Source organism: Oncorhynchus keta, chromosome 26 (genome assembly GCF_023373465.1).
Source record: "Oncorhynchus keta strain PuntledgeMale-10-30-2019 chromosome 26, Oket_V2, whole genome shotgun sequence".
Lineage (NCBI taxonomy): Eukaryota > Metazoa > Chordata > Actinopteri > Salmoniformes > Salmonidae > Oncorhynchus > Oncorhynchus keta.
Genome location: NC_068446.1, coordinates 37,302,442 through 37,329,422, shown reverse-complemented (window position 1 = coordinate 37,329,422; position 26,981 = coordinate 37,302,442). Strand labels below are relative to the sequence as shown.

Below are 26,981 nucleotides of genomic sequence, written 5' to 3'. Positions count from 1 at the left end.
TACAGATGCCAAGACAGGACAGGTGCATGAACTCAACATTACTAATTCATCATGTTCAATGCAGTTTCTGTGTTGAAGAATGCAATTAATACAGGCATACAGGCTGGAAAGGTCTCATGATTCACCATGTTTTTGTGAAGGACGAAGCATTGGTTTAAAAAACCTCACACTCTCTCCTGAATGTTTGTGCAGGGACACAGTGTGTGTGTGGATGTGCAGGGTCTGTCTTGTGATTACAGTGCATTCTGAAAGTATTCAGACCCCTTGACTTTTTCCACAATTTGTTACATTACAGCCTTATTCTAAAATGGATTAAATCATTTTTCTTCCTCATCAATCTTTACATAATACCCCATAATGACAAAACAAAAACAGATTAAGACATTTGTGCAAATGTATTTAAAAAAAATACAACTTAAACTTCAAATTTACATAAGTATTCAGACCCTTTACTCAGTACTTTGTTGAAGCATCTTTGGCAGCGATTAAAGCCTTGAGTCTTTTTGGGTATGATGCTACAAACTTGGCAGCTGAAGTAAAATAAATATAAAATAAAACATTTAAATAAAGAAGAAAACAACAATAAAATAACAGTAGCAGGGCTATATACGGGGATTACTAGAACAGTCAATGTGCGGGGGCACCGGTTAGTCCAGGTAATTGAGGTAATATGTACATGCATAGTCACTTCAGAGATAAAGTGACTATGCATGGATAATAAACTGAGAGTAGCAACAGTGTAAAAATGGGGGTGGGGGAACAATGCAAATAGTCTGGGTAGCCATTTGATTAGCTGTTCAGGAGTCTTATGGCTTGGGGGTAGAAGCTGTTAAGAAGCCCTTTGGACCGAGATTTGGCGCTCTGGTACAGCTTGCTGTGCGGTAGTAGAGAGAACAGTCTATGACTAGGGTGGCTTGAGACTTTGGCAATTTTAGGCCCTTCCTCTGACACTGCCTGGTATAGAGGTCCTGGATGGCAGGAAGCTTGGCCCCAGTGATGTACGGAGGGCAAGCAGTTGCCATACCAGGCGGTGATGCAACCGGTCAGGATGCTCTCGATGGTGCAGCTGTAGAACTGGCATGGATCTAAGGACCCATGCCAAATATCTCCTGATGGGGTATAGGTATTGTCGTGCCCTCTTCACGACTGTCTTGGTGTGTTTGATTGGGTTCAAGTCCGGGCTCTGGCTGGGCCACTCAAGGACATTCAGAGACTTGTCCCAAAGCCACTCCTGTGTTGTCTTGGCTGTGTGCTTAGGGTCGTAGTCCTGTTGGAAGGTGAACCTTCGACCCAGTCTGAGGTCCTGAGTGCTCTGGAGCAGGTTTTCATCAAGAATCTCACCGTATGCAAGGACCTGACGCCGGAGATGAGAAGCAGGTATAGGGAGTCAAACTTTTATTCAGGAACAGACATATAACACGACAGGAACAGCGCCAGCACACGGGTAAATAAGGACATATGACAAACAATCCCGAAGCAGGGTACAGAGCTAGGAAACAGACAGATATAGGGAAGGAAATTACACAAGAAATTGAGTCCATGTGAGTCGAATGAGCGCTGATGCGCGTGACGGGGAAAAGCAGGTGTGCGTACTGAAATTGGCTTGAGTGCATAATGTTGGGGAGTCTGGCGCCCTCGAGGGCCAGAGGAAGGAAGAGCGGTAGCAGACGTGACACCATAGGGATGGTGCCAGGTCTTGTCCAGACGTGACGCTTGTCATTCAAGCGAGTTCAATCTTGATTTCATCAGACCAAAGAATCTTGTTTTTCATGGTCTGAGAGTCTTTTAGGTGCCTTGTGTGTAGATTGGTATTGTGTGTAGATTGATGAGGATTTTTATTTATTTACTCCATTTTAGAAAAAGGCTGTAACATAACAAAATGTGGAAAAAGTCAAGGGGTCTGAATACTTTCCAAATGCACTGTAATTCTGTCTTTAAATCCACATCCAGATAATTCCATACCAGTTTCCTCCTCATTCATTCACATCTCCTACCTCTCTGTTATTATTCAACACAGTAGTCTCATCTCCTACCTCTCTGTTATTATTCAACACAGTAATCTCATCTCCTACCTCTCTGTCATTATTCAACACAGTAGTCTCATCTCCTACCTCTCTGTTATTATTCAACACAGTAATCTCATCTCCTACCTCTCTGTTATTATTCAACACAGTAGTCTCATCTCCTACCTCTCTGTCATTATTCAACACAGTAGTCTCATCTCCTACCACTCTGTCATTATTCAACACAGTAGTCTCATCTCCTACCTCTCTGTCATTATTCAACACAGTAGTCTCGTCTCCTACCTCTCTGTCATTATTCAACACAGTAGTCTCATCTCCTACCACTCTGTCATTATTCAACACAGTAATCTCATCTCCTACCACTCTGTCATTATTCAACACAGTAATCTCATCTCCTACCACTCTGTCATTATTCAACACAGTAATCTCATCTCCTACCTCTCTGTCATTATTCAACACAGTAATCTCATCTCCTACCTCTCTGTCATTATTCAACACAGTAATCTCATCTCTCCTACCTCTCTGTTATTATTCAACACAGTAATCTCATCTCCTACCTCTCTGTTATTATTCAACACAGTAATCTCATCTCCTACCACTCTGTCATTATTCAACACAGTAATCTCATCTCCTACCTCTCTGTCATTATTCAACACAGTAATCTCATCTCCTACCTCTCTGTCATTATTCAACACAGTAATCTCATCTCCTACCTCTCTGTCATTATTCAACACAGTAGTCTCATCTCCTACCTCTCTGTCATTATTCAACACAGTAATCTCATCTCCTACCTCTCTGTCATTATTCAACACAGTAATCTCATCTCCTACCTCTCTGTTATTATTCAACACAGTAATCTCATCTCCTACCACTCTGTCATTATTCAACACAGTAATCTCATCTCCTACCTCTCTGTTATTATTCAACACAGTAATCTCATCTCCTACCTCTCTGTCATTATTCAACACAGTAATCTCATCTCCTACCACTCTGTCATTATTCAACACAGTAATCTCATCTCCTACCACTCTGTCATTATTCAACACAGTAATCTCATCTCCTACCTCTCTGTCATTATTCAACACAGTAATCTCATCTCCTACCTCTCTGTCATTATTCAACACAGTAATCTCATCTCCTACCTCTCTGTCATTATTCAACACAGTAGTCTCATCTCCTACCACTCTGTCATTATTCAACACAGTAATCTCATCTCCTACCTCTCTGTCATTATTCAACACAGTAATCTCATCTCCTACCTCTCTGTCATTATTCAACACAGTAATCTCATCTCCTACCACTCTGTCATTATTCAACACATTAATCTCATCTCCTACAGGGTGATGGTCATTTAATTCCGTTACCTTTGCCTTCTTGGGTACAGGAACAATGGTGGCCATCTTAAAGCAGGTGGGGACAGCAGACTGTGATAGGGAGATATTGAATATGTCCATAAACACTCCAGCCAGATGGTCTGCACATACTCTGAGGATGCGGCTAGGGATGTCAACTGGGCTGGCAGCCTTGCGAGGGTTAACACGTTTATATGTCTTACTCACATCAGCCACAGAGAAGGAGACCCCACAGTCCTTGGTAGTGGGCCACGTCGGTGGCACTGTATTATCCTCAAAGCGGGCAAAGAAAGTGTTTAGTTTGTCTGGAAGCAAGACGTCGGTGTCCGTGACGTGGCTTATTTTCTTTTTGTAGTTCGTGATTGTCTGTAGACCCTGCTACTACGTCTTGTGTCTGAGCCGTTGAATTGCGGCTCCACTTTGTCTCTATACTGACATTTCGCTTGTTTGATTGCCTTGCGGAGGGAATAACTATACTGCTTGTATTCGGCCATAATCCCAGTCACCTTTCCATGGTTAAATGTGGTGGTTTGCGCTTTCAGTTTTGCACGAATGCTGCCGTCTATCCACGGTTTATGGTTAGGGTAGGTTTTAGTAGTCACAGTGGGCATAATATCTCCTATGCACTTCCTTATAAACTCACTGACCAAATCAGTGTAAACGTCTATATTATAATCTGAGGCTACCCGGAACATGTCCCAGTCCGCGTGATAAAAACAATCTTGAAGCGTGGATTCCGATTGGTCAGACCAGCGTTGAATAGTTCTTAACACGGCTACATCCTGTTTGAGTTTCTGCCTATAGGAAGGGAGGAGCAAAATGGAGTCGTGGAGGGCGGGGGAGGGCCTTGTATTCATCGTGGTAATTAGTAATCTCATCTCCTACCACTCTCCGTCATTATTCAACACAGTAGTCTCATCTTCTACCACTCTCTGGTTAATTGCATATTGAGTGAGTGAGTGAGTGAGTGAGTGAGTGAGTGAGTGAGTGAGTGAGTGAGACATGTTCCATTCTCAATCAGGCATACAATCAAATATTTTCCCTGATCTCAACATTTCCAAGGTTTAAAAACCTGGAACTAGTTTGTGTTTTGTATTGTCCAGATCATTGTGGGGGTGATTCTACTCTACTACCTCCTGGGGATCAGTGCCTTGATCGGGGCCACAGTCATCGCTGTCCTGGCCCCTGTCCAGTACTTTGTGGCCACCAAGCTGTCCCAAGCACAGAAGAGCACTCTGGTAAGTAATATGCCATTTAGCAGACTTTTTTTTAATCCAAAGTGATTTATAGCTAGGCATGCATATGTATTACTTAAAGGTGGTCCCAGGAATCAAACCCACTGTCTTGGCGTTGGAAGGACCATGCACTACCAACTGTGCGACAGTAGCACCCGTCATTAAGCAATTCGCTTTTTGATAAACAGCGTTCTGTGTGGACTGTAACATAGCACTGTTCCGAGGAGACCAACCATCTAACAACCTGTGTGTAGACTGTTCCATATCTTCCTTGTGGAAGAGATTAGAATAGATGTCATATCGCTGAATTATGTTATGTGATCCTTTGACAGCATGCACGCACACATCTTCAGCTAAAACTCATGGATAACCTTTGGTTTCTTACTGATCATTTTTTAAAGCCGATTGTTATGAACAATTATTATTTTTCAACCATAATCATTCATCACAAAATATGTCTTTGAGCTTTGTTTGCTTCTCTCTCCAATGTCCCACTGCTCATTCCCATAATGCCATGCTGTCAAATGGTAACACTTTGCTTGACACTCTGTGTTGTAACACGTTAGGAAACGTTCATAACCATGTCATAATATGTAATAACAGCAGACATAACTTGTCATAACCATGTCATATGTCACAACAGCTGATATAACTTGTCATAATATGGTCCTAACACTGTCATGATGACCCAGATATTCACACCTATTGTGACATATATTGTGTTATTTTATGGCTGGTTATGACACCTACAAAAGAGTGTCAAAATCTACATTTATTCAAATGTGTTTGAAAGTTTGTTTCTTAAATCTTTGTTGTTGTAATGAATTCTTTACAGTCATGTTTCTTTCATCATATAAATATCTTGTAGAAAATACACTTTATGACACTGTCAAGAAGCATTATGACCATTATAATCATATAAGCCAGACAGGCCTATCACGTACATGCCCCTGTGTCAGCCATCAGTCAGAAAGAGGGTGTCTTATCCTTCTCCTGAAATCTGCTCCTGCATTCATCCTCCCCAACTTGAACCCTGAGTGGTCATCCTCCCCAACTTGAACCCTGAGTGGTCATGCTCCCCAACTTGAACCCTGAGTGGTCATCCTCCTCAAATGTAACCCTGAGTGGTCATCCTCCCCAACTTGAACCCTGAGTGGTCATCCTCCCCAACTTGAACCCTGAGTGGTCATCCTCCCCAACCCTGAGTGGAATCCCCAAATGAGTGGTCATCCTCCCCAACTTGAACCCTGAGTGGTCATGCTCCCCAACTTGAACCCTGAGTGGTCATCCTCCTCAAATGTAACCCTGAGTGGTCATCCTCCCCAACTTGAACCCTGAGTGGACATCCTCCTCAAATGTAACCCTGAGTGGTCATCCTCCTCAAATGTAACCCTGAGTGGTCATCCTCCCCAACTTGAACCCTGAGTGGTCATCCTCCTCAAATGTAACCCTGAGTGGTCATCCTCCCCAACTTGAACCCTGAGTGGTCATCCTCCCCAACTTGAACCCTGAGTGGTCATCCTCCTCAAATGTAACCCTGAGTGGTCATCCTCCCCAAATGTAACCCTGAGTGGTCATCCTCCCCAACTTGAACCCTGAGTGGTCATCCTCCTCAAATGTAACCCTGAGTGGTCATCCTCCCCAACTTGAACCCTGAGTGGTCATCCTCCTCAAATGTAACCCTGAGTGGTCATCCTCCTCAAATGTAACCCTGAGTGGTCATCCTCCCCAACTTGAACCCTGAGTGGTCATCCTCCCCAACTTGAACCCTGAGTGGTCATCCTCCCCAACTTGAACCCTGAGTGGTCATCCTCCCCAACTTGAACCCTGAGTGGTCATCCTCCCCAACTTGAACCCTGAGTGGTCATCCTCCCCAACTTGAACCCTGAGTGGTCATCCTCCCCAACTTGAACCCTGAGTGGTCATCCTCCCCAACTTGAACCCTGAGTGGTCATCCTCCCCAACTTGAACCCTGAGTGGACATCCTCCCCAACTTGAACCCTGAGTGGTCATCCTCCCCAACTTGAACCCTGAGTGGTCATCCTCCCCAACTTGAACCCTGAGTGGACATCCCTGTAACCCTGAGTGGTCATCCTCCCCAACTTGAACCCTGAGTGGACATCCTCCCCAACTTGAACCCTGAGTGGTCATCCTCCCCAACTTGAACCCTGAGTGGTCATCCTCCCCCAACTTGAACCCTGAGTGGACATCCTCCTCAAATGTAACCCTGAGTGGTCATCCTCCCCAACCCTGAGTGGTCATCCTCCCCCTGAACCCTGAGTGGACATCCTCCCCAACTTGAACCCTGAGTGGTCATCCTCCCCAACTTGAACCCTGAGTGGTCATCCTCCCCAACTTGAACCCTGAGTGGACATCCTCCTCAAATGTAACCCTGAGTGGTCATCCTCCCCAACTTGAACCCTGAGTGGACATCCTCCTCCCCAGTGGTCATCCTCCTTGAACCCTGAGTGGTCATCCTCCCCAACTTGAACCCTGAGTGGAACCCTGAGTGGTCATCCTCCCCAACTTGAACCCTGAGTGGTCATCCTCCCCAACTTGAACCCTGAGTGGACATCCTCCCCAACTTGAACCCTGAGTGGACATCCTCCTCAAATGTAACCCTGAGTGGTCATCCTCCCCAACTTGAACCCTGAGTGGACATCCTCCCCAACTTGAACCCTGAGTGGTCATCCTCCCCAACTTGAACCCTGAGTGGTCATCCTCCCCAACTTGAACCCTGAGTGGACATCCTCCCCAACTTGAACCCTGAGTGGACATCCTCCCCAACTTGAACCCTGAGTGGTCATCCTCCTCAAATGTAACCCTGAGTGGTCATCCTCCCCAACTTGAACCCTGAGTGGTCATCCTCCCCAACTTGAACCCTGAGTGGACATCCTCCCCAACTTGAACCCTGAGTGGACATCCTCCCCAACTTGAACCCTGAGTGGTCATCCTCCCCAACTTGAACCCTGAGTGGACATCCAAAAAGGAACGGAAAAACAAAAACCTGAATCTTCCTCAAATGTCAGAAAAAACGAACACAAAACTAAACCAAAAGTTATCCTCATTCAATTACAAATCATTCAGAACCATACATAGGTCCTGGAACCTGAGAGGATGGAACTGCCTCCGCCATTAGTCTGGAGTACTCCATGTATGTATTATCCTATAGGAGTATATTATGGTATAGGAGTAGTTCATGTTTGTGTGTATTCTTTTGAAGGAGTACTCCAGTCATTCAGATGTGTCTGTGTGTATCACCCTATAGGAGAACTCCAGTCATTCAGATGTGTGTATCACCCTATAGGAGAACTCCAGTCATTCAGATGTGTGTGTGTATCACCCTATAGGAGAACTCCAGTCATTCAGATGTGTGTATCACCCTATAGGAGAACTCCAGTCATTCAGATGTGTGTGTGTGTATCACCTTATAGGAGAACTCCAGTCATTCAGATGTGTGTGTGTATCACCCTATAGGAGAACTCCAGTCATTCAGATGTGTGTGTGTATCACCCTATAGGAGAACTCCAGTCATTCAGATGTGTGTGTGTATCACCCTATAGGAGAACTCCAGTCATTCAGATGTGTGTGTGTGTATCACCCTATAGGAGAACTCCAGTCATTCAGATGTGTATCACCCTATAGGAGAACTCCAGTCATTCAGATGTGTGTGTGTATCACCCTATAGGAGAACTCCAGTCATTCAGATGTGTGTGTGTGTATCACCCTATAGGAGAACTCCAGTCATTCAGATGTGTGTATCACCCTATAGGAGAACTCCAGTCATTCAGATGTGTATCACCCTATAGGAGAACTCCAGTCATTCAGATGTGTATCACCCTATAGGAGAACTCCAGTCATTCAGATGTGTGTGTGTATTACATTTACATTTAAGTCATTTAGCAGACGCTCTTATCCAGAGCGACTTACAAATTGGTGCATTCACCTTATGACATCCAGTAGAACAGTCACTTTACAATAGTGCATCTAAATCTTAAAGGGGGGTGAGAAGGATTACTTATCCTATCCTAGGTATTCCTTAAAGAGGTGGGGTTTCAGGTGTCTCCGGAAGGTGGTGATTGACTCCGCTGTCCTGGCATCGTGAGGGAGTTTGTTCCACCATTGGGGGCCAGAGCAGCGAACAGTTTTGACTGGGCTGAGCGGGAACTGTACTTCCTCAGTGGTAGGGAGGCGAGCAGGCCAGAGGTGGATGAACGCAGTGCCCTTGTTTGGGTGTAGGGCCTGATGTGTATCACCCTATAGGAGAACTCCAGTCATTCAGATGTGTGTGTGTGTGTGTGTGTGTGTATCACCCTATAGGAGAACTACAGTCATTCAGATGTGTGTATCACCCTATAGGAGAACTCCAGTCATTCAGATGTGTGTGTGTGTATCACCCTATAGGAGAACTCCAGTCATTCAGATGTGTGTGTGTGTATCACCCTATAGGAGAACTACAGTCATTCAGATGTGTGTATCACCCTATAGGAGAACTCCAGTCATTCAGATGTGTGTGTGTGTGTGTATCAACCTATAGGAGAACTCCAGTCATTCAGATGTGTGTGTGTGTGTATCACCCTATAGGAGAACTCCAGTCATTCAGATGTGTGTGTGTGTGTATCACCCTATAGGAGAACTCCAGTCATTCAGATGTGTGTGTGTGTGTATCACCCTATAGGAGTACTCCAGTCATTCAGATGTGTGTGTGTGTGTATCACCCTATAGGAGAACTCCAGTCATTCAGATGTGTGTGTGTGTGTATCACCCTATAGGAGTACTCCAGTGAGCGGTTGAAGAAGACCAATGAGTTACTGCGGGGAATCAAGCTGCTGAAGTTGTACGCCTGGGAACACATCTTCTGTCACAGTGTGGAGGAGACCAGGGGCAAGGAGCTCACCAGTCTGCAGACCTTTGCCCTATATACGTCCATATCTAGTAGGTTACCTTACCTCAAATACATAGAGCTCTACACCATCCATATCTAGTAGGTTACCTTACCTCAAATACACAGAGCTCTACACCATCCATATCTAGTAGGTTACCTTACCTCAAATACACAGAGCTCTACACCATCCATATCTAGTAGGTTATGTTACCTTCCTCTACAGGTCCATATCTAGTAGGTTACCTTACCTCAAATACACAGAGCTCTACACCATCCATATCTAGTAGGTTACCTTACCTCAAATACACAGAGCTCTACACCATCCATATCTAGTAGGTTATGTTACCTTCCTCTACAGGTCCATATCTAGTAGGTTACCTTACCTCAAATACACAGAGCTCTACACCATCCATATCTAGTAGGTTACCTTACCTCAAATACACAGAGCTCTACACCATCCATATCTAGTAGGTTACCTTACCTCAAATACACAGAGCTCTACACCATCCATATCTAGTAGGTTACCTTACCTCAAATACACAGAGCTCTACACCATCCATATCTAGTAGGTTACCTTACCTCAAATACACAGAGCTCTACACCATCCATATCTAGTATGTTACATTACCTACCTCTACACCATCCATATCTAGTAGGTTACCTTACCTACCTCTACAGATCCATATCTAGTAGGTTACATTACCTCAAATACACAGAGCTCTACACCATCCATATCTAGTAGGTTACATTACCTACCTCTACACCATCCATATCTAGTAGGTTACATTACCTACCTCTACAGGTCCATATCTAGTAGGTTACATTACCTACCTCTACACCATCCATATCTAGTAGGTTACATTACCTACCTCTACAGGTCCATATCTAGTAGGTTACATTACCTACCTCTACAGATCCATATCTAGTAGGTTACATTACCTACCTCTACAGATCCATATCTAGTAGGTTACATTACCTACCTCTACACCATCCATATCTAGTAGGTTACATTACCTACCTCTACAGATCCATATCTAGTAGGTTACATTACCTACCTCTACAGATCCATATCTAGTAGGTTACATTACCTACCTCTACAGATCCATATCTAGTAGGTTACATTACCTACCTCTACAGGTCCATATCTAGTAGGTTACCTTACCTCAAATACACAGAGCTCTACACCATCCATATCTAGTAGGTTACATTACCTACCTCTACAGATCCATATCTAGTAGGTTACCTTACCTACCTCTACAGATCCATATCTAGTAGGTTACATTACCTACCTCTACAGGTCCATATCAGTTCCTCCAGGATTTTGCAATTCTGCAATCAGATTTGTTTTTGCAGTATTTTTTTATTTATTTTACCTTTATTTAACTAGGCAAGCCAGTTAAGAACAAATTCATATTTTCAATGACGGCCTAGAAACAGAGGGTTAACTGCCTTTTTCAGGGGCAGAACGACAGATTTGTACCTTGTCAGCTCAGGGATTCGATTTTGCAACCTTTCAGTTACTAGTCCAACGCTCTAACCTCTAGGCTACCTGCTGCCCCAATTATTATCCAGTGGTTTGCAAATTTAACCAATCACCACATAAAACAGTCGTATCACAGCAATATTAATGCATTACACTGTCTGACCACCGCAGTACAAAAGGAGGGCTCACAACTTTAACCTCCACCCTTTTACTGCATGAAATGGTTCAATGTGTGTGTGCCTCTTCCATTGCTGATGCTCTAGTTGAGTCCTAGACAACAACCGCTGTAAGCCATTCAGTTGAGCTGAGATCCTGGAGAAAAACACAGCGAGGAAGACACGAGCTGAGATCCTGGAGAAAGACACAGCGAGGAAGACACGAGCTGAGATCCTGGAGAAAGACACAGCGAGGAAGACACGAGCTGAGATCCTGGAGAAAAACACAGCGAGGAAGACACAAGCTGAGATCCTGGAGAAAGACACAGCGAGGAAGACACGAGCTGAGATCCTGGAGAAAGACACAGCGAGGAAGACACGAGCTGAGATCCTGGAGAAAGACACAGCGAGGAAGACACGAGCTGAGATCCTGGAGAAAAACACAGCGAGGAAGACACGAGCTGAGATCCTGGAGAAAGACACAGCGAGGAAGACACGAGCTGAGATCCTGGAGAAAGACACAGCGAGGAAGACACAAGCTGAGATCCTGGAGAAAGACACAGAGAGGAAGACACGAGCTGAGATCCTGGAGAAAGACACAGCGAGGAAGACACAAGCTGAGATCCTGGAGAAAAACACAGCGAGGAAGACACGAGCTGAGATCCTGGAGAAAGATACAGCGAGGAAGACACGAGCTGAGATCCTGGAGAAAGACACAGCGAGGAAGACACGAGCTGAGATCCTGGAGAAAGACACAGCGAGGAAGACACGAGCTGAGATCCTGGAGAAAGACACAGCGAGGAAGACACGAGCTGAGATCCTGGAGAAAGACACAGCGAGGAAGACACGAGCTGAGATCCTGAAAAAAGACACTGTCTGTAGAGAGAGAGACTTGAGATCCTGGAGAAAGACACTGTCTGTAGAGAGAGAGACTGAGATCCTGGAGAAAGACACTGTCTGTAGAGAGAGAGACTGAGATCCTGGAGAAAGACACTGTCTGTAGAGAGAGAGCCTGTGAGAGGGATGACTGGAACAAACTGTATGTACAGTATCTGAACCATACTGTCATGTATCTAATGTTGACTATGTGTCTCCTCGTTCTCAGTATTCATGAACGCAGCCATCCCTATCGCAGCTGTCCTGACCGTGAGTATTCATTCCAGTCATAAATGCCTATTCATATCTCATAGATGCCCTTCATAATACTGTCTACAGCCTAGCCCAAATATCTGTCCTCCCTCACATTATAATATACTACTGTCTACAGCCTAGCCCAAATATCTGTCCTCCCTCACATTATAATATACTACTGTCTACAGCCTAGCCCAAATATCTGCCCTCACATTAAATATCTGTCCTCCCTCACATTATAATATACTACTGTCTACAGCCTAGCCCAAATATCTGTCCTCCCTATAATATACTACTGTCTCACATTATAATATACTACTGTCTACAGCCTAGCCCAAATATCTGTCCTCCCTCACATTATAATATACTACTGTCTATAGCCCAAATAGTCCTCCCCCAAACTATCTGTCCTCCCTCACATTATAATATACTACTGTCTATAGCCTAGCCCAAATATCTGTCCTCCCTCACATTATAATATACTACTGTCTACAGCCTAACCCAAATATCTGTCCTCCCTCACATTATAATATACTACTGTCTACAGCCTAGCCCAAATATCTGTCCTCCCTCACATTATAATATACTACTGTCTATAGCCTAGCCCAAACATCTGTCCTCCCTCACATTATAATATACTACTGTCTACAGCCTAGCCCAAATATCTGTCCTCCCTCACATTATAATATACTACTGTCTACAGCCTAGCCCAAATATCTGTCCTCCCTCACATTATAATATACTACTGTCTACAGCCTAGCCCAAATATCTGTCCTCCCTCACATTATAATATACTATTGTCTACAGCCTAGCCCAAATATCTGTCCTCCCTCACATTATAATATACTACTGTTTATAGCCTAGCCCAAATATCTCTCCTCCCTCACTTTATTCACCATAGAACAGCATGTTTTCACCTCAATTCCCCCTCTAAAAATATTTCTCAGTGGATGGGCAATCCCTTTTCCCCAGTAAAGGGCACAGACCAGACCAGACTAGAATGGTATCGCTCATAATCCAATCAGTCTGGCATGTTGCCACTATAAAGGATGGCCAGTGACATTTCCCAGGGACACTGTAGAGGTTTGTGACATGGCAGGCCACTGTAAATAAATCCCAGTTATATTTATGGTAGCTGGAGCCGTTAAGGCAGTTGTTGGTGTGGTGACAAATCCAGTATGGCAGACAGATAGGCAGGCAGGCAGGCAGGCAGGCAGGCAGGCAGGCAGGCAGGCAGGCAGGCAGGCAGGCAGGCAGGCAGGCAGGCATAGAGAACACAAGGAGAGGTCCTTGAATGAGTGAAATGTATTTTGGAAAGAGACAGTGATTGGTTTATCCCTCACCCTTTGGAACCCAAATGAAATATAGATAGAGGCATAGAGAGAGAGGACAAACTGATGTCCTTCTGGATGAGCGCTGTGGGTTTTTGAGACAGCGATTTGCTTATCATTGTTAAGCCCTAAAATTCTCAAGTTAATCACAAACTAAATGAACGGTAAAACCATTTGCAGAAATCAGTTTTAAGTGCTTTGAGGGATATTTATTATTTCAGGACCAAATCCTGTACTGTAAGATGCGAGCACAGCTCCGACCACAGCACACATCTACCATTGACATCAATGCATGTTTATGTAAAAGCTTGAGTTGCAAACTCGAATTTGATTCCAGATTCAGAATCTCACCCACAATATATTGTATATGCATGCTGGTTATTGGAGTGATTATGAATCTTTTTTCTCTCTCCTCTTGTAATCTCCCTCTAGACATTTGTGGTCCATGTGCACATCTCTGAGGAGGCTGACCTGTCCCCTGCTGTAGCCTTTGCCTCCTTGTCCCTGTTCCACATCCTGGTCACTCCTCTCTTCCTGCTCTCCAGTGTGGTACGGTCCACGGTCAAGGCCCTGGTCAGGTGAGCTGGGTATCATGGACACCAGATGTGGGGTAACTATAGTTTTAACTATGCTTTGTTTAAAGAAACTATTTTTCCAGAGGAACAAATAGTTACTTTCGAGATGACTCAAACTATTTTAATACAGATCTGAAAAAACCAACTACTTTTTAAAACTATTTGAATACAGATCCCAAAAATGACTACTTTTTAAAATGTATTTTTTATTTCACCTTTATTTAACCAGGTAGGCTAGTTGAGAACAAGCTCTCAAGCTCTCTCTGCGACCTGGCCAAGATAAAGCAAAGCAAAGCAGTGCGACACAAACAACAGAGTTACACATGGAATAAACAAGCGTACAATAAATAACACAATAGAAAAAAAAGAAAGTCTATATACAGTGTGTGCAAAAGGCATGAGGAGGTAAGGCAATAAATAGGCCATAGGAGCGAAGTAGTTACAATTTAGCAGATTAAAACTGGAGTGATAAATGAGCAGATGATGTGCAAGTAGAGATACTGGTGTGCAAAAGAGCAGAAAAGTAAATAAAAACAATATGGGGATGAGGTAGGTAGATTGGGTGGGCTATTTACAGCTGCTCAGATAGCTGATGTTTAAAGTTAGTGAGGGAAATATAATATACAGATCCCAAAAGATGACTCCTTTTTTACAGTAAACTTCCAGAAGACGTCTTAAGGTATTAGAAATACATCAAAACACAATAATATTGAAGTAAAGACCCTTGCCAACTGACATAAAAATAATTTAAATACAGATCCCAGAAAATGACTACTTTTTAAAGATATTTAAATACAGATCCCAAAAAATTACTACTTTTTTAAACTGTTTAAATACAGATCCCCAGAAATTACAATTTGTAAAAAATATTTAAATGCAGATCCCCAAAAATGACTTAAAACAATTTAAATACAGATCCCAAAGATCTGAGAAAGCAACTACTTTTTAAAAAACTATTTGAATAGAGGTGACTCAGGAGGTGACTACTTTTGGATTGGCTGCCTTCAACTAATGGCAGGGCTGTATCTGGAACTGCATGTTGCAGATAGAAATAGAATGAATAAAGAACAGACAATCCCCTATAGTATTCCAAGCAATCTGACAGCCATATTTGATCTACACAACACATTTCTATCTGAACATTTTGTAAATGTCCATTCTCCTGAATGTCCATTGCCCCATGTGTACATAATCAACTCAAATCAATTAACCAATGATATTTTGTGGAGATAAGTTTAAATAAGTTGTTACCCTCAACTACTGTAGGACTCAACATGCCACTGAAAAGGTTAAAAGCTGCAATTCATTTTATAATATGTGAAAATACTGCAGAGAAGTTCAAAGCCATTTGTAAATATTGCAAACAGCAAGTTGGATGCTTGGCAAAAGCAACGTCGAACCTCTTTGTTCATCTGAGGGGAAGTGTTATTGTTTCAAACACACACAATACCATCTTTAAAGGGATAGATTACTCAGAATACAAACTAACATTATGATCCACCTACATTGGTTGTAGTTGATTCAAGAAGGCAGTTTTGTGATATTTAGTTTCCCTTTGACAATTAAAATACATATTTAGTTTCTTTTAGCAATTCTCAGTAACACTTAATATTAAACTGTTCTTGTTCCTGTGTAATAAAACTGTAATTAAATAAAGGTTAAGGTTAAATAAATAAATAAATGATTAAAAATAATAATAATTTGGAACCTGTTTGCATTGCATTTTAATTTTATAGCAATGAGCTGAGAGGTTTTGTAACTACAGTACACAAGAGGAAGTGACTCTTCCTTATTCCACTTATGTAATAACTCCCTTACTAAGCAATTATAAAGCCATTTCCAAGGCCTTATGTTACAACAATGTTGCTGTATAATAATCACAAAGTTACTAAACATATATACGAATTTGATGTCACTGTATTACTTTGTCTCACTCATGAACATTTTTGTCATTTTGAAGCTGCAAAAGTCTTCTCTGATGTTGAGGTGATTCCATGTCCCTCACATATTTAATACTTTCAAATATTATTATTTTTCTGAGACCTGTATTTGAACATCAAAGAAAATAGTTGCCTTGTAGTTTAAACTCTGGTATTTTCAAATAAACTACAAAATACAACCATTTTCTGCCCAGGTCTGATGGACACACACACACAAACGCATGCACACATGCACACACAGCTCTGTATTTGTGAATTTTCAGAACATTTTGGGGAGTACAAATGTATTCCCATTAAAAATCCTATTTTCCCTAACCTTAACCTTAACCCAAACCCTAACCCTAACCTTAAACCTAACCCTTAAGCCTAAAATAGCATTTGTGACCGACCGCCTTGATTCGGTCTTATGTAGCAAAATTTGAAATGGGGATTTTTTACATTAGATAAAAGCATAGACACAGAGCTACAAAATGGTATATCATACACTGTGTTAGAGGAACAATGGGAAAGTAATTCTGATCTGAAAGTTGATCAATTTGTAACCTCACTTTTGAGACAATGGCCTTTGAATGTGTTGGTACCTATTGGAGAGCTCTTCTTTGTCTATACCCATTCAACATTGTTCACACCCTCTTAAGCTTTAGCCCCACCAATCTCTTTAAAACTTCTTCGGGATAGGGGGCAGCATTTTCACTTTTGGATAAATAGCATGCCGAAATTCAACTTCCTGCTACTCATCCCCAGAATATAAGATATGCATAGTATTAGTAGATTTGGATAGAAAACACTCTGAAGTTTCTAAAACTGTTTGAATCATGTCTGTGAGTATAACATAACTTATGTAGCAGGCAATACCCCGAGGACTAACCATTCAGATTTGGGATTTCATTGGGAAACCAGATTTCTAAGAGACTTGTTTGCAGTTCCTACCGCTTCCACTGGATGTCACCAGTCTTTAGAAATTGGCTGAGGTTATTCCTTTGTGTAATGAAGAAGTACGGCCATCTTGAACAAGTGTCACATCATGTGTACTGTTTGATAGTTGCGCAAGACCAGAAAGCATGATTGAGTTTGTTGTCTTCAACACAGATCATCCAGTCTTCAATTTTATCAATGATTTACGTTTAAAAATACGTAAAGTTTTATTACAAAAGTAGTTTGAAATGTTTTGGCAATGTTTACAGGTAACTTTTGAGATATTTTGTAGTGACGTTGGTCAAGTTGGAACCAGTGTTTTTCTGGATCAAACGTGCCAAATAAATGGACATTTTGGATATATATGGACGGAATTAATCGAACAAAAGGACCATTTGTGATGTTTATGGGACATATTGGAGTGCCAACAAAAGAAGCTCGTCAAAGGTTTTATTTCTGTGTTTTGTGTCGCGTCTGCAGAGTTGAAATATGCTACTCTCTCATTGTTTACTGTTGTGCTATCATCAGATAATAGCATCTTGTGCTTTTGCCGAAAAGCCTTTTTGAAATCTGACATGTTGGCTGGATTCACAACGAGTGTAGCTTTAATTTTCTATCTTACATGTGTAATTTAATGAAAGTTAGATTTTTATAGTATTTTATTTGAATTTGGCGCTCTGCATTTTCCCTGGCTATTGGTCAGGTGGGACGCTAGCGTTCCGTATATCCCAGAGAGGTTTTAAGGGTTGATCCGAATGTTGTCCAAACAGCAGCAGTCAAGCACCCAAGCAACCTGGCTAATATTGGCTAGCTTGCTAGCTACTTCCAGACACAAATGACAGAACATCTCACTGGCAATTTTACTTATCAGAGCTGATTAGGCTGTTTTATGTTATCAGAGCGATGGTGACTGCAACTGTGCTGCTGGCAACAATTTATGCTTTTTTTGCCAACGTTTACAGACACCGGCCATATTCAACTGGTATTGAGCGTTCGTAAAAATTTGTCAACTATGTCTATCAACAGTTGTCAACATTCTATTCAAATTGTTACTTGTATAGTGGAGTATTTTGTTAAGACATGTGGCTAGCTAGCTAAACAATGAACCATAATCCCAACTCAAGATGTTACTACCGTGCATGAATTTTCAGGTAGCTAACCAACCAGGTTCAATGTTAGCTAGCTAACATTAGGCAATAACTAGCAATGCAAATGGCTCAAATAATAAGATCATACACATAACATTAGCTAGCTAGCCAGCTGGTTAACATTAGCTAGCTAGCTAACAGCACACTTCAACTTGAAATGAAAACAACTTTGTCAAAATAAGAAACGTATAATATCTGAAAATGTAGCTAGCTAGACTATTTTACCCATATACATAATGGATGGATGCTTCTCTCTGTCACGGATGCCATGGTTGCCCTTAGTTTGAAGATCTAATCTGGAGACGGGTGTTTTCTCCATCTCCTTAGCTATCATAGTCTAATTCCACTGATTTCAAAACTCTGTCCTCCAGAAAGTGGAGAGCAACACTTATGCATCTCCACTATGCGATATATATTTTTTGATGCAGTTGGCACATATACTTCTTCACCGGCATCTAGGTCCTCAGGCTGCTGATTATCCCGCACACCTGTCACCATTTATTAATTAAAATATTCACTCCCTGTACTTGCTTCCCAAATCTCAGTGCACTCATTACAGCGTTAGACAGGACTACCTAAAAAATACCAACCAGCTAAAATAGACAGAAGCGCGCTATATGGCAGACCTATCCGAACTCATCTCTTGGCATGTCCAGCCCACTCATTATCTCAGCCAATCATGGCTAGCGGAAAGGTTGCTGCCTTTTTCTGTGGCTTAACCAACTAGGCTCATAATTGTATTCATATTTACAGATTGCATACATGTTTGTTATTAAGGCACATGAAAGAAATGCATTTTGATTTTTTTTAAAGTTTACGTTCAAATGTCTCTCTTGTAAAGTAGTGACCCGCGACATATGCCTAGTGTCCTGAAACGAGTCACATTTTAGCAAATTCAGGACATGAAAAAAGTCCTGACTTTTCACATTTTTTCTTGTTGTCAGGACATTGAGGTCCTGATAAGGACACACACACACACACACACACACACACACACACACACACACACACACACACACACACACACACACACACACACACACACACACACACACACACACACACACACACAGAGATGAATTGAACTGAGTAGCGGTGTTGAGATAAGGTGAATTTACATAAAATCTACCAGAATAATGTTTTTAACTGGGTTGAAACTAAACTGAAGTCAGAGTGAATCAATCTAGATTTTTTTTCACACAGTGCCTCAGTCGTCAGTAAAACACCAGTCCGTTTCCCTCAGTAACATTGACTTCTACACTGGTGATTAGTTTAACTGCTGTAATTGATTGTCTTGTCATAGAGCTACCCTTCACCATGTTTCTTTTCCTCACAGACCATTACCCATCCTGTCATACAGTTCTAAAGACTGCTTGGAGCATCTTACATTACCCTCTGCACTGAGTATAGGAAGAGTGGGCGTGTTTGGCCATACCAATCACTGTATCGTTGTCACACCCTGACCATAGAGATCTTTTTATTCTCTATGTTTGGTTGGTCAGGGTGTGACTCGGGTGGGAAACTCTATGTTCTGTGTTTCTATGTTTTGGTTGGGTATGGTTCTCAATCAGGGACAGCTGACTATCATTGTCTCTGATTGGGAATCATACTTAGGCAGCCTTTCTCCCTTTTGTATTTTGTGGGTAGTTGTCTTTGCTAGTGGCCTGTATAGCCCTAGTAAGCTTCACGTTCGTTTTTGTTGTTTCTTGTTTTGTTGGCGACATTTAAAATAAAGACAAACGTACACTCACCACGCTGCACCTTGGTGCAGTCATTTCCACGACGAAGGCGATCGTGACACTCATCAGTCAAACACACAAGCAATCACCCATCTTGTTATTCCCTCTCAAATATGTTTTGTTTATTTGATCGGACAGAGAGCAAGAAAAGATAGAGGAGAGAGTTGCAGATATTGCAGTGAGACAGATTCAAATCTATGATGCAGCGGTATATGTGTTCTAGAAGCAGTGGCTTAGACCACTGGACCACCCAGCCTGTCAATCACTGCTTTCATATTGGTTTACCATCATCTATGTACAAGTAAGTGCTTTAGATATGGTATATTGGCCTTCTGTAAGTAGAAGAGCTGTACATCATGTATGCAGAGTGTTGTATCTCCAAGGAGAGGGGAATCATTACCATGTTACAGTCATCCAGAGTGGAGAGATGTTGTCAGGGGTTTTCTCTGCATCCTGAGAGGACGTACTGATGTCTCGTAACAACCAATGGTGCGGAGCTGATATCTGTACATGGAGACAGTATGTATATCATATAGCTGTCGTGTAAATGAGGAAGAAGTTGTCAATCTACATCCACTTTATATCCCACTTAAACCACTACTTCCTTACTCAATGACACACAAGTAAGTACATCTATGATGTAATGTATTATAGATGACTCCTGTACCATGCTTGATTGTGATGGTTTTAGTTTTTCAAAACTCCATTAGAGTGGTCCACAATGTGTTTTAAAATAATCTGTATGGTGTAGTTGTATCATTGTGGAGTGACACTTAATTAAATGTTTCTAACTAACACAATCCTATCTTTATTCATGGTGACAGCAAGTTGAGTGTGATGCTGTATCTCAGAGGTAATCTAAGTCCAAGTTCACAGAGAAGTGAAGCAATGTTCCACTAAATTGATGGGCCAATAAGAGCTCTTCAAATGAGCGATGAGATCCGTGGCTCATTGAGCAGCCTGGAGTGTAACAGTACTTCTAGTCACAGCTGACTCAACCTGATTTACAGTAGATGTACAGCAAGGCCCATATTGTTTGTGAATATTTTGCTTAGGTGTGTGTTCATGTTTGTACTTAGGACTTCTACTAATCAGGTTCACACATTTATGCTCTAGTTGATTCCAGATGTTCTGAAGCTGGAGCAGATAGATGACGGTGATAAGATGGCTGATTCTAATGCTTTCATTTGACCTGAAGTTGGAGCAGGTAGATGACGGTGATAAGATGGCTGATTCTAGTTTGGCCCAGAAAAGGCACATGTAAAAACAGAATACTTTATAACTGTTGACTTAAACCAATCATCTTTTCACTCCTCCGTCAGTGTTGCCTTCTTCTATCAGATGTACAGTTTTCCTTTGAAAACACTCTTGCTGTGTTGTTCCCTATCCCATCTCCAAAACACTAACTTTTCCTTATTGTAACTCACTCTGGAGAACAGCATCTGCTAATACTAGAATGTGGAAATATGAAATGTGTCGTTCGTGTCCCCCTGTAACCCTAACCCTGTAACCCTAACCATGTAACCTTAACCCCTGTTTCCTCATAGTGCCCAGAAGCTGAGTGAGTTCTTCAGTAGTGATGAGATTGGAGATGAGCAGGAGCCAAATGCTACCATGCCCACGGGCCCTAGCAACCACAAAACCATTCCCTCCGGCCCCAGAAACCACAACAACAAGTACCAGGCAGTGGTGAGTACCCAGCTATCACATAATGTTCTGAGAACCTTATGTTTCTTAGAGCTTGTTGAGAGCGTAGTTGTCCTATGGTGATTTCGCATACAAACGTCCTAAAACTTTCTGTGAATGGTACAGGATAGTTGCTTGGTTTTGGAACATTCTCAGAACATTTAAGTAACTTTAACAGAATGTTTTGTAAAAGTTGAAACATGGTTACATTTATACTGAACAAAAAATATAAACACATGTAAAGCTTCCCATGTTTCATGACCTGAAATAAAAGATCCCAGAAATGTTCCATACGCACAAAAATCTTATTACTCTCAAATGTTGTGCACAAATTTGTTTTCATCCCTGTTAGTGAGCATTTCTCTTTTTCCAAGATAATCCATCCACCTGACAGGTATGGCATATCAAGAAGCTGATTAAATAACATGATCATTACAAAGGTGCACCTTGTGCTGGGGACAATAAAAGGCCTCTCTACAATGCCAGATGTCTCAAGTTTTGAAGGAGTGTGCAATTGGCATGCAGACTGCAGGAATGTCCACCAGACCTGTTGCCAGAGAATTTAATGTTAATTTCTATACCATAAGCTGCTCTCCAAAGTCGTTTTAGAGAATTCGGCAGTACGTCTAACCGGCCTCATAATCGCAGACCATGTGTAACCAAGCCTTCCAGGACCTCTTCATCTGCGGGATCATCTGAGACCAGCCACCCAGATAGCTGAACAAACTGTGTTTGCTCAACCAAATCATTTTTGCAAAAACTGTCATTAACAGTCTCAGGAAAGAGATTTAACGATGCTCTTACAAAGGTTCTTACGATGAATTTAGGCTTAAGATGCTTTTGGGAAACTGGGACCTGTTCTCTATCCATGGAATTAGTGAATTGCGCCACCAGGATGGAGCTAGCATGCCATGTTTTCCACATATTTAATTTCATTTAATTTTAGTCTATTCAAACAGACCCAATTTCAAAGGAAACAAACAATCATTAAGATCATGTGTTGTCAATTAATGGGCGCGTTAAATCTCCAAGCTGTTTTCCAAAACCATCGTTATTAACGTTGCACTTGAAAACGGCCATAATCTAATGCCTGTCTCAGACCACTCGTAGAACAGCTAAGTGCGTCGTTAGATGCTTTTTTTTGCCCTCTCGCATTTCTTTATACACAGAAGATCTCTGCTAAACATAGAATCACATGGTTTATCCGTCTCTCCTTTACCACCGACAACTTCAGAACGAAGTTGCCTACAAATACAAAGTTGTCTTTGCAATTGATACAAACCAGTGACGTAGAAAAAGATGCTTCACATGAAAGTTGAGATGACGGCATTAAAAATATAGAAAGTAGGCAATAGGTCTATTTCAAACGTTTTGAAATACATTTCATGTTCAATCAAATGAGTTCTATTTTGCTTCTGTCTGTAATTGGTCTCAATATACTTCATAATGTGTAGCCTAACATGTGCAATGATGTGCCAAATCAGTGGTTTAGTGCATTTTTATTAGGTAAGCATTAGAACAAGCCGCCTCAACATTTGCAGCCGTAGGTGGTAATATCTCTCTAGAAGCTGATCCGCTATCAGTATTGTGAAATAAATATATTGTTAAGGTAAGATTTGATTGGAGTAAGTGGATCAGAGAGCACATGCGCCAACAACACACTTAGCGACCGTTCTCTCTGCGTGGTGTTTTGGGAAACGCATGTGACATCTTCGGACGTTATTGGAAAGATGCATCCTGTGAAACCAGGCCACCAGGAAACCAGAGTCAACTGTTCTCAGAACCTCCCTGCAACCTGAAAATAAACATTCCCAGAACAGGGATCTAACTAGCAAAGCAAACGGTTCTAGGATATGAATAACAACATCATAAACGTACTGTTAGCTAGGGAGCCAGCTAGCTAACATTAGCTAATAGTACACTTTAGCTTGAATTGAAACCACTTTCTGTCAAAATTAGAAACTTGTATATCTGAAAATGTAGCTAGCTAGACTACCATACCTGTATACGTCATCATGCATGATGTCATCCGTCTCCCTGTCATGGATGCCATACTACAGTTGCCCTTAGTTTGAAGATGTAATCGGTTCACATACGGTTCACATTTGTTTTGTGTTGTAGTCACGATCAATATCAACATTTACACAGATGCATGCAAGCGTACGCATGCACACATACATGAACACACACACACACAGAGCTCCCACAAAGACCTCTTAAACACTCAACCACTCATTCACAGGCAGAATGCACATCAATGTTGTAGTTAATGTCCTCCTTCCACCTCCACCCCAACCTCATTTGCACACACACTCTCACCACCTCCTCCACAATCCTCCGCCACCATCCACCACCTCTGTGGTTTTCATAGTGGTCCTGTAAAAAGCCTAAGCAATGCCCTGCCCCCTCCCTGCACCTCTCCCAGCCTCTGAAGGTGGTGAACAGGAAGAGACATCCCAGGGACGATTGGAACAACTACAGCCATGAGGGAGGCAACCCACCCCCCCAGGAGGGAGACCAAGACCTCTGCATCAGGGTGAGTAGGAGGCAGACCAGGAGAAGGACCTCTGGATCAGGGTGAGTGAGAGGTAGACCAGGAGGACCTAGACCTCTGGATCAGGGTGTGTGAGAGGTAGACCAGGAGGACCTAGACCTCTGGTTCAGGATGAGTGAGAGGTAGACCAGGAGGACCTAGACCTCTGGATCAGGATGAGTGAGAGGTAGACCAGGAGGACCTAGACCTCTGGTTCAGGATGAGTGAGAGGTAGACCAGGAGGACCTAGACCTCTGGATCAGGGTGAGTGAGAGGTAGACCAGGAGGACCTAGACCTCTGGATCAGGGTGAGTGAGAGGTAGACCAGGAGGACCTAGACCTCTGGATCATGGTGACTGAGAGGTAGACCAGGAGGACCTAGACCTCTGGATCAGGGTGAGTGAGAGGTAGACCAGGAGGACCTAGACCTCTGGATCAGGATGAGTGAGAGGTAGACCAGGAGGAGCTAGACCTCTGGATCAGGGTGAGTGAGAGGTAGACCAGGAGGACCTAGACCTCTGGATCAGGGTTAGTGAGAGGTAGACCAGGAGGACCTAGACCTCTGGATCAGGATGAGTGAGAGGTAGCAGAACTAGATAGAAGTTCAAACTATCATTCAGTCTCATCAGTGTGCTGCCAGTGACAATATCCTGTCTGACTGCTTACTGCTGACCCTCTCCTGTCTGACTCCTTACTCAGTCAGATTATGTCTTTGTGAAAGCAGTGGGAATCAGTCTTTGACATTTGCTTTGATCAATGTGTGTGATGTTTCTTTCTCCAGATAACCAGTGGATATTTCACCTGGACAGATGGGACTCCAACCCTGTCTAACGTAAACATCAAAGTTCCCTTTGGTAAGGCTCTGCTGCTGGAGGAAGGTTAAACGCCATGGCATTAATACTCTATTAAAGGAATCACTACTCCCTCCTCCTATCCCCCCATCTCTCTACTCTCTCTCTCTCTCTCCCACCCAATTTCTCATTTCCTGTGTGTCTCTCTCTCGCTCTCTCTCTCAGGTCAGCTGACTATGATCGTGGGCCAGGTGGGTTGTGGGAAGTCGTCCCTGTTGCTGGCAGCTCTGGGAGAAATGCAGAGAGTCTCTGGGACTGTCACCTGGAACATGTAAGACTGGATGAAATTACTACTCACACCGTAGACGTCACAGATAGATGGATGGACAGTAAACGACTAGTAGGATGGACATACTAAATGGTTGACAAGCCTCTTTCTCATCCAAAGTATAAAGAAGGTCTATTAAATTACAGTAGGTTCTTCTGTTGCAGTGTTCTTGGTTGGTCATCAATCGACAAGATAATTGAAAAAAACATGCTTATCTTATTTTATAATATACATCATTTAAAACGGCCAAGTTCTATTCACAATGGTATTCAGTTGGTAAGAGACAGACATTCAGTAAATACTAGGAATAGATTGTCCTCCATCTATGTGTTGTCCAGACAGAACAGTATTCAGTTGGTAAGAGACAGACATTCAGTAAATACTAGGAATAGATTGTCCTCCATCTATGTGTTGTCCAGACAGAACAGTATTCAGTTGGTAAGAGACAGACATCCAGTAAATACTAGGAATAGATTGTCCTCCAATGTGTTGTCCAGACAGAACAGACTGTAAGAGACAGACTCCATCTATGTGTTATCCAGACAGAACAGTATTCAGTTGGTAAGAGACAGACATTCAGTAAATACTAGGAATAGATTGTCCTCCATCTATGTGTTGTCCAGACAGAACAGTATTCAGTTGGTAAGAGACAGACATTCAGTAAATACTAGGAATAGATTGTCCATCTCCATCTAAGAGACAGACATTCAGTGTTGTCCATCAGACAGAACAGTATTCAGTTGGTAAAAGACAGACATTCAGTAAATACTAGGAATAGATTGTCCTCCATCTATGTGTTGTCCAGACAGAACAGTATTCAGTTCCAGACAGAACAGGTAAGAGACAGACATTCAGTAAATACTAGGAATAGATTGTCCTCCATCTATGTGTTGTCCAGACAGAACAGTATTATCCAGACAGAAAAAATAGAAAAAATAAATGGGCAAAAGAACATTTCGATTTAGAGCAATAAAGAAATGGAATTAATTAACTGAGCAAACTAGAAACCTTTCAATATATAAGTTGAAACATTATTTCAAAACAATTTAAATATAGTATATAGAAATGTTGTGGGACTATAGTAGATGAAGAATCAATCTTTTTTTAGATTTGAGTATTTATTGGGTCATTATGCTAGTGTATTATGTATGTTTGTAATAGTGTGTTATATGTGAAAGTGTGTTTGTATTATAAATTGTATTTTAATGTTAAGGACTATTGGAAGATTAGTCCAAATGGGGACTAAAAGAGATCCTAATAAAATCAAATCAAATCAAATCATGTGGCCTGAGCTCAGATGATGTCAATTTGAAAGGTCATAGGTGAAGTGTATTGACTCCAGAGTTCCAGGTAGCTATCCGCAGAGAGGCAGGTACAGTAGCTGTCCACAGAAAACCAGGAAGCCGTCCACAGAAAACCAGGTAGCCGTCCACAGAGAGCCAGGTAGCCGTCCACAGAAAACCAGGTAGCCGTCCACAGAAAACCAGGTAGCCGTCCACAGAAACCAGGTAGCCGTCCACAGAAAGCCAGGTAGCCGTCCACAGAAAACCAGGTAGCCGTCCACAGAAAACCAGGTAGCCGTCCACAGAGAGCCAGGTAGCCGTCCACAGAGAGCCAGGTAGCCGTCCACAGAGAGCCAGGTAGCCGTCCACAGAGAGCCAGGTAGCCGTCCACAGAGAGCCAGGTAGCCGTCCACAGAGAGCCAGGTAGCCGTGCACAGATGGCTGACT

At 42.4% G+C, this 26,981-nt stretch overlaps 1 protein-coding gene across 2 annotated transcripts in view; it reads left to right on the top strand.

Annotated features, from left to right (window-relative positions):
• The window catches only part of LOC118358785 (ATP-binding cassette sub-family C member 8-like), a 149,041-nt gene that overhangs the window by 44,206 nt on the left and 77,854 nt on the right, over positions 1-26,981 (top strand). For both annotated transcript variants that reach the window (XM_052480696.1, XM_052480695.1), the window contains exons 9-16: positions 4,480-4,614; positions 9,384-9,546; positions 12,240-12,280; positions 14,029-14,174; positions 21,461-21,602; positions 24,025-24,135; positions 24,914-24,986; positions 25,149-25,254. In XM_052480696.1, the coding sequence (XP_052336656.1) occupies positions 4,480-4,614; positions 9,384-9,546; positions 12,240-12,280; positions 14,029-14,174; positions 21,461-21,602; positions 24,025-24,135; positions 24,914-24,986; positions 25,149-25,254 (917 nt within the window). The remainder of the gene's footprint in view (positions 1-4,479; positions 4,615-9,383; positions 9,547-12,239; positions 12,281-14,028; positions 14,175-21,460; positions 21,603-24,024; positions 24,136-24,913; positions 24,987-25,148; positions 25,255-26,981) is intronic.